This window comes from Choristoneura fumiferana, chromosome 28 (genome assembly GCF_025370935.1).
Source record: "Choristoneura fumiferana chromosome 28, NRCan_CFum_1, whole genome shotgun sequence".
In the NCBI taxonomy this organism is placed as follows: Eukaryota; Metazoa; Arthropoda; class Insecta; order Lepidoptera; family Tortricidae; genus Choristoneura; species Choristoneura fumiferana.
In genome coordinates this window covers 9,117,992-9,131,538 of record NC_133499.1, presented here as the reverse complement: position 1 = coordinate 9,131,538, position 13,547 = coordinate 9,117,992, and the positions used below count along the sequence as shown (strand labels likewise).

Below are 13,547 nucleotides of genomic sequence, written 5' to 3'. Positions count from 1 at the left end.
CGGCCCGCGCTGGGCGCCGCCCTCGGAGCCCCGGCCGACCTGCTGGCGCTGGACGTGACGCGCGTGGCGCTGCCCTGGCCGCCCCCGCCCCGCTAGTGGCGCCCGGCCCGCTGGGGCGCACGCGGCCCGCGCTGGGCGCCGCCCTCGGAGCACGGGCCGACCTGCTGGCGCTGGACGTGACGCGCGTGGCCCTGCCCTGGCCGCCCCCGCCCCGCTAGTGGCGCCCGGCCCGCTGGGGCGCACGCGGCCCGCGCTGGGCGCCGCCCTCGGAGCCCCGGCCGACCTGCTGGCGCTGGACGTGACGCGCGTGGCCCTGCCCTGGCCGCCCCCGCCCCGCTAGTGGCGCCCGGCCCGCTGGGGCGCACGCGGCCCGCGCTGGGCGCCGCCCTCGGAGCCCGGGCCGACCTGCTGGCGCTGGACGTGACGCGCGTGGCCCTGCCCTGGCCGCCCCCGCCCCGCTAGTGGCGCCCGGCCCGCTGGGGCGCACGCGGCCCGCGCTGGGCGCCGCCCTCGGAGCCCGGGCCGACCTGCTGGCGCTGGACGTGACGCGCGTGGCCCTGCCCTGGCCGCCCCCGCCCCGCTAGTGGCGCCCGGCCCGCTGGGGCGCACGCGGCCCGCGCTGGGCGCCGCCCTCGGAGCCCGGGCCGACCTGCTGGCGCTGGACGTGACGCGCGTGGCCCTGCCCTGGCCGCCCCCGCCCCGCTAGTGGCGCCCGGCCCGCTGGGGCGCACGCGGCCCGCGCTGGGCGCCGCCCTCGGAGCCCCGGCCGACCTGCTGGCGCTGGACGTGACGCGCGTGGCCCTGCCCTGGCCGCCCCGCCCCGCTAGTGGCGCCCGGCCCGCTGGGGCGCACGCGGCCCGCGCTGGGCGCCGCCCTCGGAGCACGGGCCGACCTGCTGGCGCTGGACGTGACGCGCGTGGCCCTGCCCTGGCCGCCCCCGCCCCGCTAGTGGCGCCCGGCCCGCTGGGGCGCACGCGGCCCGCGCTGGGCGCCGCCCTCGGAGCCCGGGCCGACCTGCTGGCGCTGGACGTGACGCGCGTGGCCCTGCCCTGGCCGCCCCCGCCCCGCTAGTGGCGCCCGGCCCGCTGGGGCGCACGCGGCCCGCGCTGGGCGCCGCCCTCGGAGCCCCGGCCGACCTGCTGGCGCTGGACGTGACGCGCGTGGCCTGCCCTGGCCGCCCCCGCCCCGCTAGTGGCGCCCGGCCCGCTGGGGCGCACGCGGCCCGCGCTGGGCGCCGCCCTCGGAGCCCCGGCCGACCTGCTGGCGCTGGACGTGACGCGCGTGGCGCTGCCCTGGCCGCCCCCGCCCCGCTAGTGGCGCCCGGCCCGCTGGGGCGCACGCGGCCCGCGCTGGGCGCCGCCCTCGGAGCCCGGGCCGACCTGCTGGCGCTGGACGTGACGCGCGTGGCGCTGCCCTGGCCGCCCCCGCCCCGCTAGTGGCGCCCGGCCCGCTGGGGCGCACGCGGCCCGCGCTGGGCGCCGCCCTCGGAGCCCCGGCCGACCTGCTGGCGCTGGACGTGACGCGCGTGGCCCTGCCCTGGCCGCCCCCGCCCCGCTAGTGGCGCCCGGCCCGCTGGGGCGCACGCGGCCCGCGCTGGGCGCCGCCCTCGGAGCCCGGCCGACCTGCTGGCGCTGGACGTGACGCGCGTGGCCCTGCCCTGGCCGCCCCCGCCCCGCTAGTGGCGCCCGGCCCGCTGGGGCGCACGCGGCCCGCGCTGGGCGCCGCCCTCGGAGCCCCGGCCGACCTGCTGGCGCTGGACGTGACGCGCGTGGCCCTGCCCTGGCCGCCCCCGCCCCGCTAGTGGCGCCCGGCCCGCTGGGGCGCACGCGGCCCGCGCTGGGCGCCGCCCTCGGAGCCCGGGCCGACCTGCTGGCGCTGGACGTGACGCGCGTGGCCCTGCCCTGGCCGCCCCCGCCCCGCTAGTGGCGCCCGGCCCGCTGGGGCGCACGCGGCCCGCGCTGGGCGCCGCCCTCGGAGCCCGGGCCGACCTGCTGGCGCTGGACGTGACGCGCGTGGCGCTGCCCTGGCCGCCCCCGCCCCGCTAGTGGCGCCCGGCCCGCTGGGGCGCACGCGGCCCGCGCTGGGCGCCGCCCTCGGAGCCCCGGCCGACCTGCTGGCGCTGGACGTGACGCGCGTGGCCCTGCCCTGGCCGCCCCCGCCCCGCTAGTGGCGCCCGGCCCGCTGGGGCGCACGCGGCCCGCGCTGGGCGCCGCCCTCGGAGCCCGGCCGACCTGCTGGCGCTGGACGTGACGCGCGTGGCCCTGCCCTGGCCGCCCCCGCCCCGCTAGTGGCGCCCGGCCCGCTGGGGCGCACGCGGCCCGCGCTGGGCGCCGCCCTCGGAGCCCCGGCCGACCTGCTGGCGCTGGACGTGACGCGCGTGGCCCTGCCCTGGCCGCCCCCGCCCCGCTAGTGGCGCCCGGCCCGCTGGGGCGCACGCGGCCCGCGCTGGGCGCCGCCCTCGGAGCCGGGCCGACCTGCTGGCGCTGGACGTGACGCGCGTGGCCCTGCCCTGGCCGCCCCGCCCCGCTAGTGGCGCCCGGCCCGCTGGGGCGCACGCGGCCCGCGCTGGGCGCCGCCCTCGGAGCCCCGGCCGACCTGCTGGCGCTGGACGTGACGCGCGTGGCCCTGCCCTGGCCGCCCCGCCCCGCTAGTGGCGCCCGGCCCGCTGGGGCGCACGCGGCCCGCGCTGGGCGCCGCCCTCGGAGCCCCGGCCGACCTGCTGGCGCTGGACGTGACGCGCGTGGCGCTGCCCTGGCCGCCCCCCCCCCCCCCCCCGCCCCGCTAATGAGTGGACCGTAACTCACGAGACATCAGTGATATCCTTGCTTGGAAAATGTTTACAAGGTACACCAGCCTAGCATGCTTAGACGATGACGTACAGAAAAATTGCCTCCAAACGTCGAGTCGCGGGCAACAACTAATTTGTTATGTATGTTAGGTTAGTCTGTAAAGTATTAGTCATATGGGCCATGGGCCATGTTGTCCGAAATAAACGGTTTCAATACTTGTTATTTTATTATTTATAGCCTCCTTAAAGGGTCTACTTAGGGTCGATCAACTTCGTTCGTTGATTGATCACTTTTTTACAATGTGGTCTAATTCCAAAACCATTTCGAGGAATAGGTTTATTAAATCGTTTTATAACATTTTAGTAAGAAAATACTAAATGATCGTGTGTATATTTGCAAAATAACTGATGCTTTTCTTACCATCAGGAGACCCACTTGCTTGTTCGCCATCCAGTCGAGGATATATATCCCGGTACATGCTTCGGTCAGATCGCACGTTTTACAAGTTCCGGTTCCGGTTCCTTGATGCCCTCCTGCCCCCCTCCACCCCGCGGCCGGGGACACAGCATGGCCTGATTGACTCTCATCAGGGCTATCGAGTAGGTGCCGATGACGCGCTTTGAACTGCTGTGCGCGCCGTCCCGCACCTCGTAAGCCTGCCGCAGCAGCACGGGCGGCGCGGTCCACACCCACGCGGGCTCCTCCCCCAGCAGCGCCACCTGTCCCAACACGGCTTCCACTTCCGGCATCTCTGCGTCTGCGACCTTGTGGTAGGTCCCCCCGTTGGTGCCCCGCGGGTGGCACCTCCCGCAGTACTCCGGCAGCGGCTCCCCGGCGCGGCGCGGCGGAGCGTGCAAGTCTCCCATTACCATCCGGCTCGAGATGAGCGCCGCCAGGCTCACGCGCGCGCCTGTGGGCGACAGGGGCCCGGCCGCCATCGACGGATACTTTTGCTGCATCGAAATCAGAAACATGTGCACCGGCCACATGTCACCCTCTAAATCCTTCCTCCAGTCGTACTCTTTGGGAATAATCTCGTCCACGTTCTTCAGGAGATCGTGCTGGTCCCAGACGGCGCCCGGTATCGGGCAGCGAATTTTGAACGCCAGTCGGTATGCGATGGATGACTTTGGAGAGGACAGGGCCTCCACCGTCTCACGCAAGTTGCTGAGCAAGAGATTCTCGGGGCGCGGGTACTGCTCGCCCGCGGCGTCCCGCTTCTGCGCCGCGACGAAAGGACAGTACGTCGTCCCGCCGACGGTTATGACGTCGATAGCGTCGATGATGTGCTTGATCAGCGCCGGCAGGATGGGGACGCTCAGCGGTGCGTCGAGCATGTCCGGCGTCACTTTGTACTTGTGTTGTTTGGCGCGCATAGGCCCTTCCAAGTGCTTCGAGCATGCATTCAGCTTGGCCTCGGCCACTCCGAGGAAGACGCGATACATGGCGTAGACGGGGGCGGCGACGCCGGCGCTCGCGGCCACGTAGCACAGGTCGCACGCGGCCAGCCCGAGCCCGCGCGTGGTTATCACCAGGCCTTTGCACTCCGTAGCGGCTCCCTCCATCTGAAAATAATCATATTAATTATCCAGTTTCACGTCTGTGCCAACTACGAGTTGCTTCCTGCGGAGACGATTCCCACGACCGGGATGTCGCTGCAGTACCCTTAGTGTATGTTTTTGGTTACAAAATACGTCTCGATAGCGTTCGCGTTATTTATTTTTTTTACTTTTTTCTTTTAACGTGACTTTAGCACACCAAATGTGACTATGTCAGCCTCATGGGGAGCCTCAGATATATACACCACACTACAGACAGATATTACACTCCCTTGCACTAAAACCACGTCTCTGGATGCAAAGGCCCGTCCAATGAATCTACCTGTAAATTCGCGTCGCTTCTTCTGAAAGCGGTCGACTGAGAATTACATTTAGAGTTTGTTGCAATATGCATTTTTGCGTATCATTGTGTACAGTCATTCACACAAGTTGCATAGACACCTCCATTGAACAAGCCCATACCATCCAAATACCTGACTCTGATCTCCTCATTCTGATCACATTCCACAAGAAAGTGAATAAGGTCTGCAGTCTTATTACATCCCATACACAAAAGTGATTGCACAACTCTCGTTCGCGTTAAATCTTAATTTGTATGAAAACACAAACAGCGCCTCTAGCGGAACGTTTGTGATGTTCGTGTTTCCATACAAATTGAGATTTTAAAGCGTTCGCGATCGAGACGTATTTTGTAACCGAAAACTTACACTAAGGGTACAGATTATTTGGGGGCACGGCACGGCAGCGCGCACATATTATCGATAACATTCGATTTAAACATGTACCTACTCGTACCCAGTTTAAAATCTATTAAGTACATGTCAAAATTCCTCAGTTTCGTCACTGACATACTCACTGACTGACGATCATCATAATTCTAAGGTACTTCTAGCAGACCCACAAGCTCCAAATTTTAAATAAATTTGTTATGATGATCATCAGTCAGTGAGTATGTCAGTGATACTTAATTCGTTTTTATTCAGCTTATTATATAGGCATAGAAAAAATCAAAACGTTGCAATTTCAGTCTCGTTTCAAAGTCACAAAAGCTGCATAAGTAAGTTTGTAATCCCATACAAATGGGTCAATCAGCTTTTTAGTGTTTGTTATTCTATCCTTAACTCAGGAGACGTTACCATGGCAACAAACTTACACTTAAGGTATACGTCCACTTGCCGGTATTGTACGCATCGGACGCATCGCACGCAACGGATCGTAGTATTCTTTGTATAGAAACTCATATAAGTGCGTCCACCTGTCCGCATCGTAAGCATCGCACATTTCTATACAAAGCAACAAATCCGATACGTCCGAAGCGTACGATGCGGTTAAGGGGACGCCTGCCTTAAAAAAAAGTTGATTGACCCAAATACATGCGATTATGTACAAAGTTACACAGCAATAACTTTATTGAACTTATGTATTATATAGGTGAGTCTTAATTACCTAGTATTAAGAGTTAAAATTAACTTGTTAAGTTATAAGTGGGTCAATCAGCTTCTTAATGTTGTTATTGTCCCGCGACCCAGGAGACATCAGTGATCCACTTGCCTAAAATAGTATTTGCAATGTATACTAGGTACTATGCTAATGTGAGATGAGCCACGAAGGATTTGCCTTATAACTGTCACAACTCCCAACTTTTAGTGTACCGCATAAAGTGATACAAGTACCTATAAGATATCGACACGGCCAAAGTTGCAAAACTGCCTACAAAAAGTGATGAGATCCCATCAAAACATTACAAAAAAACCGGCCAAGAGCGTATTGGTTGAGGTGGAGTAGCTTTATAAGTGTGTGTCAAACCTAGCTATAGATATATATCACTCGCTGTACCCTATTACTGATTCAGTAATAAATCAACCATTAAACTGTAAACTTGTGTTTATTAATTATCACGTCTCCCGCACCTCACCTCATGGCGTCGGTGTGGCGACTGTGGCGCCGCGCATCGTATTGCAAGTCGGCCATAGTTGCTGAGACGGTACATTCCGTCACGTCGACACTGAAGACAGTGCCCGGTTTACTAAGAACGTTATAAACTCGATTAAGAATGTGTTCTGGACTTACGTGCGACCACGGTAATAAGTTAGTACAACTTGAACAGTCACTCGCGTTTGCGGCGTACTCGTTGTTAATTATCTTTGGACTGGTTATTGCAGTAATCGCGATATACTACGGAATTAAACATGGGAAAAAGTTATTCCAAAACAGAGGACAAGGAGGTGATTATCGCTCAGACAGCCAGCGATTATGAGCAGGAACTGCACGGAGTGGCCTTGAACAACGTTCTTCTAGGCGTGCTATTGGCAGCACTTGGCATAGCTGTCCTTTTGTTTATATTATAACAAATATAAGCGGAACCAGCAAAAGTGGATAAGGAAAAATATAAGCGCGGAATTTATCCGACGTGTGCAACTGAGGATGTCGGGCGGCAACCCCGCCACTGGCAACGAGGATCAACTCTGAATGAGAGCTATCGCGTATGAATTCGCCGCTAGAGGCGCTAGTGTAGCGTGAGGTCTCCGAAATGTCAAATCTCATAGTTTTTGGGTGAGCTACGCGGGTTTATTTATAATTAGAATAATTTTGTCAATATTTTGCAATACCTGAAATTAATTATGGCAAATATGTTTTGTGTTTTGAGACAGTTTTGTCTTTCGGAAACCTTTGTCCTCCCTTTTTTCCGAACAAAACGGGGACTATGCAACACTGTGGCATGCTCGATATTTATATGGTACGGTTTTAAGGTGTATTAAATGTGATTTAAATCTAAACTTTGTTTTCACGCCCGTAATAACAGACTTTGAAAGCCATACTTAAAAACCTCACGCAACAGTGCGCCATCTAGTGAGACAAAAAACGATAGCCCTCATTGCATCATGATGACCTTCGGAACTCGTCTCGTCATCTCGTCGGTAGGCGGTAGGTATTACAGTGAGTGAAAATGTGAAAAATATATACTTAGTGAGTGTTTCGGAATCGCAATTCGGTATGTGAATTAATAATACTCGTAATGTTGCGAACGTATTACATAACTTTTAGTATAATTTGAAATAAGAAATAAGTACCTATTATTACTTTCATATTGTATCTTTTTATGGCACTTGAATTAGTAATTAAATTACATTCACAAAACTCTCTGATATACAAATAAATTTGAGAAAGTTGGGTACAAAGAGAGAAAAATATAAGGAACTAGTTGACAAGAAAATAGAGTTAGCAGATAGGTACCTACTATAAAAAATTTCAATTACTTTTACAAAGCTTGGATTATAAAAGTAGTGAATACAAGTCTCCTGAATATTCAGGTATACTTTTAGACCATAAAATATTATAGAGAAAATCAGGGATGTTTATTCAAAAATAAAAAGTAATTCAATTTGTAAGTCAAAGACAAGGCATAAAAATGGATAGTTTCGATATTAAAACGGCATCAAATTTGGTGATGGTGATGGACGTTAGTGAATAAACTACAGAACAAGTAGCTAACTTTGCTTCATTACAAATATGGCTACTGTTCAGGTTACGGAAAATTTATTTCGTCGTCAGGGGTCGCCAAATGCACCGAATGCGCGTCGGTGTACCATAAGGGCTGCGTCAGCATCCCGCAAACCGCTCGCGTTTCTACTAGGACATGTGCCGCATGTAAGGCAAAGGCCCCCCCTTCGGCAGGGGTGGAGGTACCACTGGACTGGACTAAGGACGGCCGGGTTTATGTTCGTCGTCACAAGGACTCTGCTGCCAGTCGGATACGCTCGGAGGCGGATATTAGGAAGGTTTTTGCCACGGGTGCTTTTTGATGAATTTATTCAACCATACTTCATTTATATGTCACGTTTACTTTTGTGCAAAAAATCAATTCTTATCAACATTATAAAAAGAAAACATCGCACTTTATCGCAATCAAAAATTATGTTCATAACCGAGATAACAATATAGCCTATTTCAATATTATCATACAATTATCATACTTCGTGTGTACTCCGTCGATTATTTTCTTGTGCTTATGCCTATTGTTCACGTACTAATAACTATTCAAAAACTCGCATCTTAAAATATAATTGTTTTCATATCAAAGTATTACGGTTCAACTATCAGATAACCAATGGGGCTAGTTTCACCATATTTTGTAGGTAATTTTGGAGTTGTTTGATGTTATAAAATGTTTGTTATGTTATTTAAATTTATATTAAACGTCGTGTGATAGTTAAAATATCAATTAATACAACTTTTTCTAAAAATATTTAATTTGTAAATATCTTCATAGATGTCGTTATACCGCATCTGCAACAAGCTAACGACACGCTATCTTAGATTGTATAAAGTCTTCAGATTATTATTGTTTCATCGTAGCATTACAAAAGCGATTCAGTAGCAAGCAAGTAGGCTTTGCTAATAAAGACCAGTGCAACGAGAAGTGCATTCTTATTTTTGGGACCCTTCAGTTCAGTACACCTATACTGTCTACATTTACAACAATTATGACAATATTTCTCCTCGCAATCTGCCATTGTTTGTTACTTGTATTTATTCTACTTATCATCATGGTAAATAAATGCAGCAAACTATTAGTTGGTTTGTTAAATCCCTGCTCATTGGGCACAAAACATGAGGGATTCATAGTGGCAATGCAAACTCATTCCGTTGACATTATGGCCATAAACGAAACTTGGCTGAGAGAGGGCGTTCCCGGATTTACATTAAAACACGTGCCGCGACCCGCGACCTTTGGATGTGCGCTCGAGGGGTGGAGGAGTAGAGTTTTTTGTTAAACACGGTAAGTATTAATGCACGCGTTTGTAAACATCCTGTTGCACCGCTCGTCGAGCAACACGATGTGGCTTAGCCTCAGTGTCAGGGGTATTGGTACTGCATGTCGTCCGCCCTGGCTTGGAATAGATACCTTTATTGACGCTTTAACCGGTTCTGGCAGCTCATTTGCAAGGTACGACTTCATTATTCTACTTGGAGATTTTAATGTTAACATGACAAATATTAGTGATATACGTACGCAAAAACTTACGAATTTCTTACGCTTTTTTGACCTTTTACAATGTGTAAATGAGCCTACTCACTTCACTGATAACAGTAGTACGCTTTTGGACCTGGTTTGTACCGACGCACCTGTGTGCTGCACTCACGTTAATTACATACCGGATCTTAGATCTCACGCATTCGTTACCTGCCAACTTAACATTAAGATAGAAAAAATGTTGGAACAACATTCCTCCACCCATTCGTGCGCCAAAATCAACAACTGGTTTTTAATTTAAATGTAAAACCATTTCTTAAATTTACAATTGAGAAAATGAATAAGTAGGCACTTCTCTCAATCTTACCTTGTATTTTTTTTTATTATTTTTTGCACTTTAGGCGCTCATAATGTTTGTTGTCCTTATAAATAAGCTAGAAACGTCGATTTCGCTTTACCAATTGGCGGTAGACTGAATGAGTTCGGTTTATTACGAGTTCAAAAATGTATCCACTGTTGGTTGACGTATTATTTAGTCAAGTAGTCAAGTCAAGTAAGATACTACCTGTGTTTTTGTTTTTAAGGAGTCAGGTATGTAGCATATTGTTTTTTTTAACCATTTTAACAGTAATATGCATTATTCATATTTGCAAAGTATACTTTTGGCGGTGACTTAAAACAATGAGGGCTATCGCGTATGAATTCCCCGCTAGAGGCGCTAGTGTAGCGTGAGGTCTCCGAAATGTCAAATCTTATAGTTTTTGGGTGAACTACGCGGGTTTATTTATAATTAGAATAATTTTGTGAATATTTTGCAATATCTGAAATTAATTATGGCTAATATGCGTTCCGGGGCAATGAATGTCCTTGTTATGAGACAGTTTTGTCTTTCGGAAACCTTTGTCCTCCCTTTTTTCCGAACAAAACGGGGACTATATATGCAACTGTGGCATGCTCGATATTTTTATGGTACAGTTTTAAAGTGTATTAAATATGATTTTAATCTAAACTTTGTTTTCAGGCCCGTAATAACAGACTTTGAAAGCCATACTTAAAAACCAAACGCAACAGTGCGCCATCTAGTGAGAAAAAAACGATAGCCCTCATTCAACTACACACGATTGAACTGTTTAAGCCGGTGTTGCCATACAATTTAATATTTGTTTTATTTTATTTTTAATTTTTATTTTAAGTTAGTTTTTAGATAAGGTCCTTACTGAAAATCAGCGCCACGGCTTGCCGTGGCATTATGCTGAGTGGGGACCTGTTTAGCGTCACGTATGTCTTTATTTGTTCTATGTTTGTTCCTATGTTTGTTTTTTATTTCGTTAAATAAATGAATTTTCTTTCTTTCAAAATAATAGACGGAATTGAAATGTATAACGCGTATTTTAAAGATGCTGATAACAAAAAAATGTTAATAAATTTTGTTTTAAAAACAAGACTGTCAAAAATAGCAAAATTAAAATTAAAAAGTGCTTATTCCACTTGTGAAGAACTAATTGCTGACATGAAATTAAAATTACTGACAAGAAAATCAGTCAGTTTACTAACACAGCTTAACAGCATCTATCAAAAAGAGTCTTCAATTTCTGAATTTGGCGATAAAATAGAACAATTATTCGTGGCGCACCACATCACAGGCGAATTCAAATGAAAACGCTTTCGAGATTTTAAGTCCCATTAACGAAAACTTGCCGTTAAAAAGTTTGCAGATGGGCTAAGAAATAGACGCATAAGTACCAAAATTGCAGCACGTGACTACTCACACCTGAAAGATGCAGTACGCGTAGCGGAGGATGAGGAACTGGCTCAACCTTCCTCATCAAATGTCGTTCTCAACTACAAAGGTAAGTCAACAGGTTCATCTTATTACAGAGCAAATAGAGGACATTCCAATTTTGGTACAAGGTCCCGTGGATATTACTACCGACCTCAAGGGTACAACAGGGGAAGTAATACGTACCCTCCTAGATACAATGGAAGACGTCCGTACGCTAATAATAGTAACAGATATCACAGAGGGTTTGGCTCACGGTGAAATCGGAGCTATAATAGGTAGGTACCTACCCGGGGTAACCAGAACCTAGGACATATCTATACTGCACAGCAACCGACTGAAGGTTGCTCTTCCGGTATAGAAAATAATTATAAACACAGTTTTTTCGTGACTAAAAATTGTGTTTTTACTTGTGATGATGACGTACAATGTTTATCATTAAATGTTGGAAGTAAAACATGTTCATGGTTATTAGATACAGGTGCATCATTATCTGCAATAAATAAAAGAAATTCACAAATAAATATCGACAAGGTTGTAGTGAATGGAATGGGTGGAAAAATTTACTCGGAAGGCTATGTTATTCTGACGCTAACAACACAGAATAATGTATCTTTCGAGCATAAATTGTATGTATTTAATAATTTGCCATGCAAAGCTGATGGCATTTTAGGTTTAGATTTTTTAAACGCTAATAATGCAAAAATAAATTTAGAAAATTCGACAATCACCCTGGAAAACAGATAATTAATGTTACCGTGTACATTTCAATTATATAGCTTACCTAAACAATCTGACGTTTTGACATTACCGCCGCGTAGTGAATCGATACACTATATAAAAATGGAAAAATATAACAGAAGATTGTATCATTTTGCCACAAGAAATACAAAAAGATATATTTCTAGCCAGTCTAATTGTTACACCGAAAAATAACACGGTACCTACACGAATATTAAATGTAAGCGAGGAAACAGTTAACTTACCATTATGTAAACCAGAAATATGCCTATTGAGTGATTATGAAATATACAAATTTGAAAACGGAAATACAAACGTAGAAAGAGCTAAAAAAATAATATCACTATTACAACTTGACCACTTGAATTGTCGTGAACGTGACACGATACAAGCTATTTGTACGAAGTATGCCGATATATTTTATCTACCAGGTGATAAGCTCACCACTACAAACGTTTATGAACAGATTATTACATTAAAACCGATTGCTACGCCAACATATATCAAACCATATCTATAGATTACCAAGAAGTTTAATACCCGAAATACAAAAACAAGTACAACAAATGTTACAAGACGATATTATTGAAGAGACCAATAGCGAGTGGTCTAGTCCAATTTTGTTGGTACCCAAAAAGGTTGACCAAACAGGAAAAAAAAGTTGGAGAATGGTAATTGACTAAAGAAAACTAAACAAAAATAAATATTTATAGGCACTCCATACACGTAACAGAAATTGAAAAAAAAAATTTTTTGAACTCGCATCAACGTGTGGCACATAGTTCGACAGCTCTTTTGAAAATATAGTGAGGTTTCTTAAAAACTTATTTGATTAAATGAAGATTTCCGGAAATAATCGCTCCCAAAATAGCAAAAATTGTGTCCCTCCCTCTATCTTGTGAACCGTTTGTCTTAATAAATACTTTCAACGAAAATTGGTTTCAACTTAGATGAATGATTGGTCTCGCGCGCTCGCTCGACTAGATACCGCGCTAACTAAAAACAAAACGTTCGTGAATGCGGCAACTCAATATTGTAGTGTGCGTAAGAACGGTGTAAGACAATTTGCAAGGATGCTAGTGTGCGTGACGAATTGTGTTGCCAGCTGCTCCACTGTTACCCGAATTATTGGGAAAATAAATTATTCTGTGGTCTATTAAGTTACTGGTTACAAAATGTATCTTGGGAAATACTTACAGCCTTATTCATAAAAAATCCTTAATTGAGGTTTGATCGGTCTGTTACTTAGCAGACTGATTAAGCTTGTTAGACGGTTGTCAAGAAGTATGATTCATAAACGCTTGCTAGCAGTCTGCTAGTTGTTGAGCTGCTGATAGACGGATTAGACGCGTTATGTTGGCCATCTTGACAAATCAAAGACAAAAAATGGCCTCATCGATAATTAAAAAAAAATTGACAGCAGTGACAGCAAATTAGCAGGAAAAAAAAGCGAGATGTTTGTTTTCCCGCCATTTCCGATCCGCATGTTTATGTTTAAGTGCAAAAAGCCGTAATGATGTTAATCATCCTAATTTTATTTTTCGCATATTTATTGTTAGTAAAGTAGTAAAGTAGCAGTAATTTTAGAGGATTTTTAAATACAAATTCCTGAAAATAATTATTCCTGGTTTTTTTAATCTTTGCGTAACTTCACCCTTCACTATAAATATCTTCTGTATGGTTTTTTGCTCTTCTCAAAGTCA

The 13,547-nt window shown here is 49.1% G+C and overlaps 1 protein-coding gene across 1 annotated transcript; it reads right to left on the bottom strand.

Moving 5' to 3' along the window:
- Window positions 1–3,002: 3,002 nt before the first annotated feature.
- LOC141443802 (uncharacterized) lies at window positions 3,003–12,763 on the bottom strand. The gene is made up of 2 exons (XM_074109164.1): window positions 12,090–12,763; window positions 3,003–4,354 (listed from the first exon to the last, which is right to left on the bottom strand). Exons 1-2 carry the CDS (start codon window positions 12,090–12,092, stop codon window positions 3,275–3,277), a joined length of 1,083 nt encoding a protein of 360 aa, XP_073965265.1. The 5' UTR covers window positions 12,093–12,763; the 3' UTR covers window positions 3,003–3,274.
- Window positions 12,764–13,547: the final 784 nt, after the last annotated feature.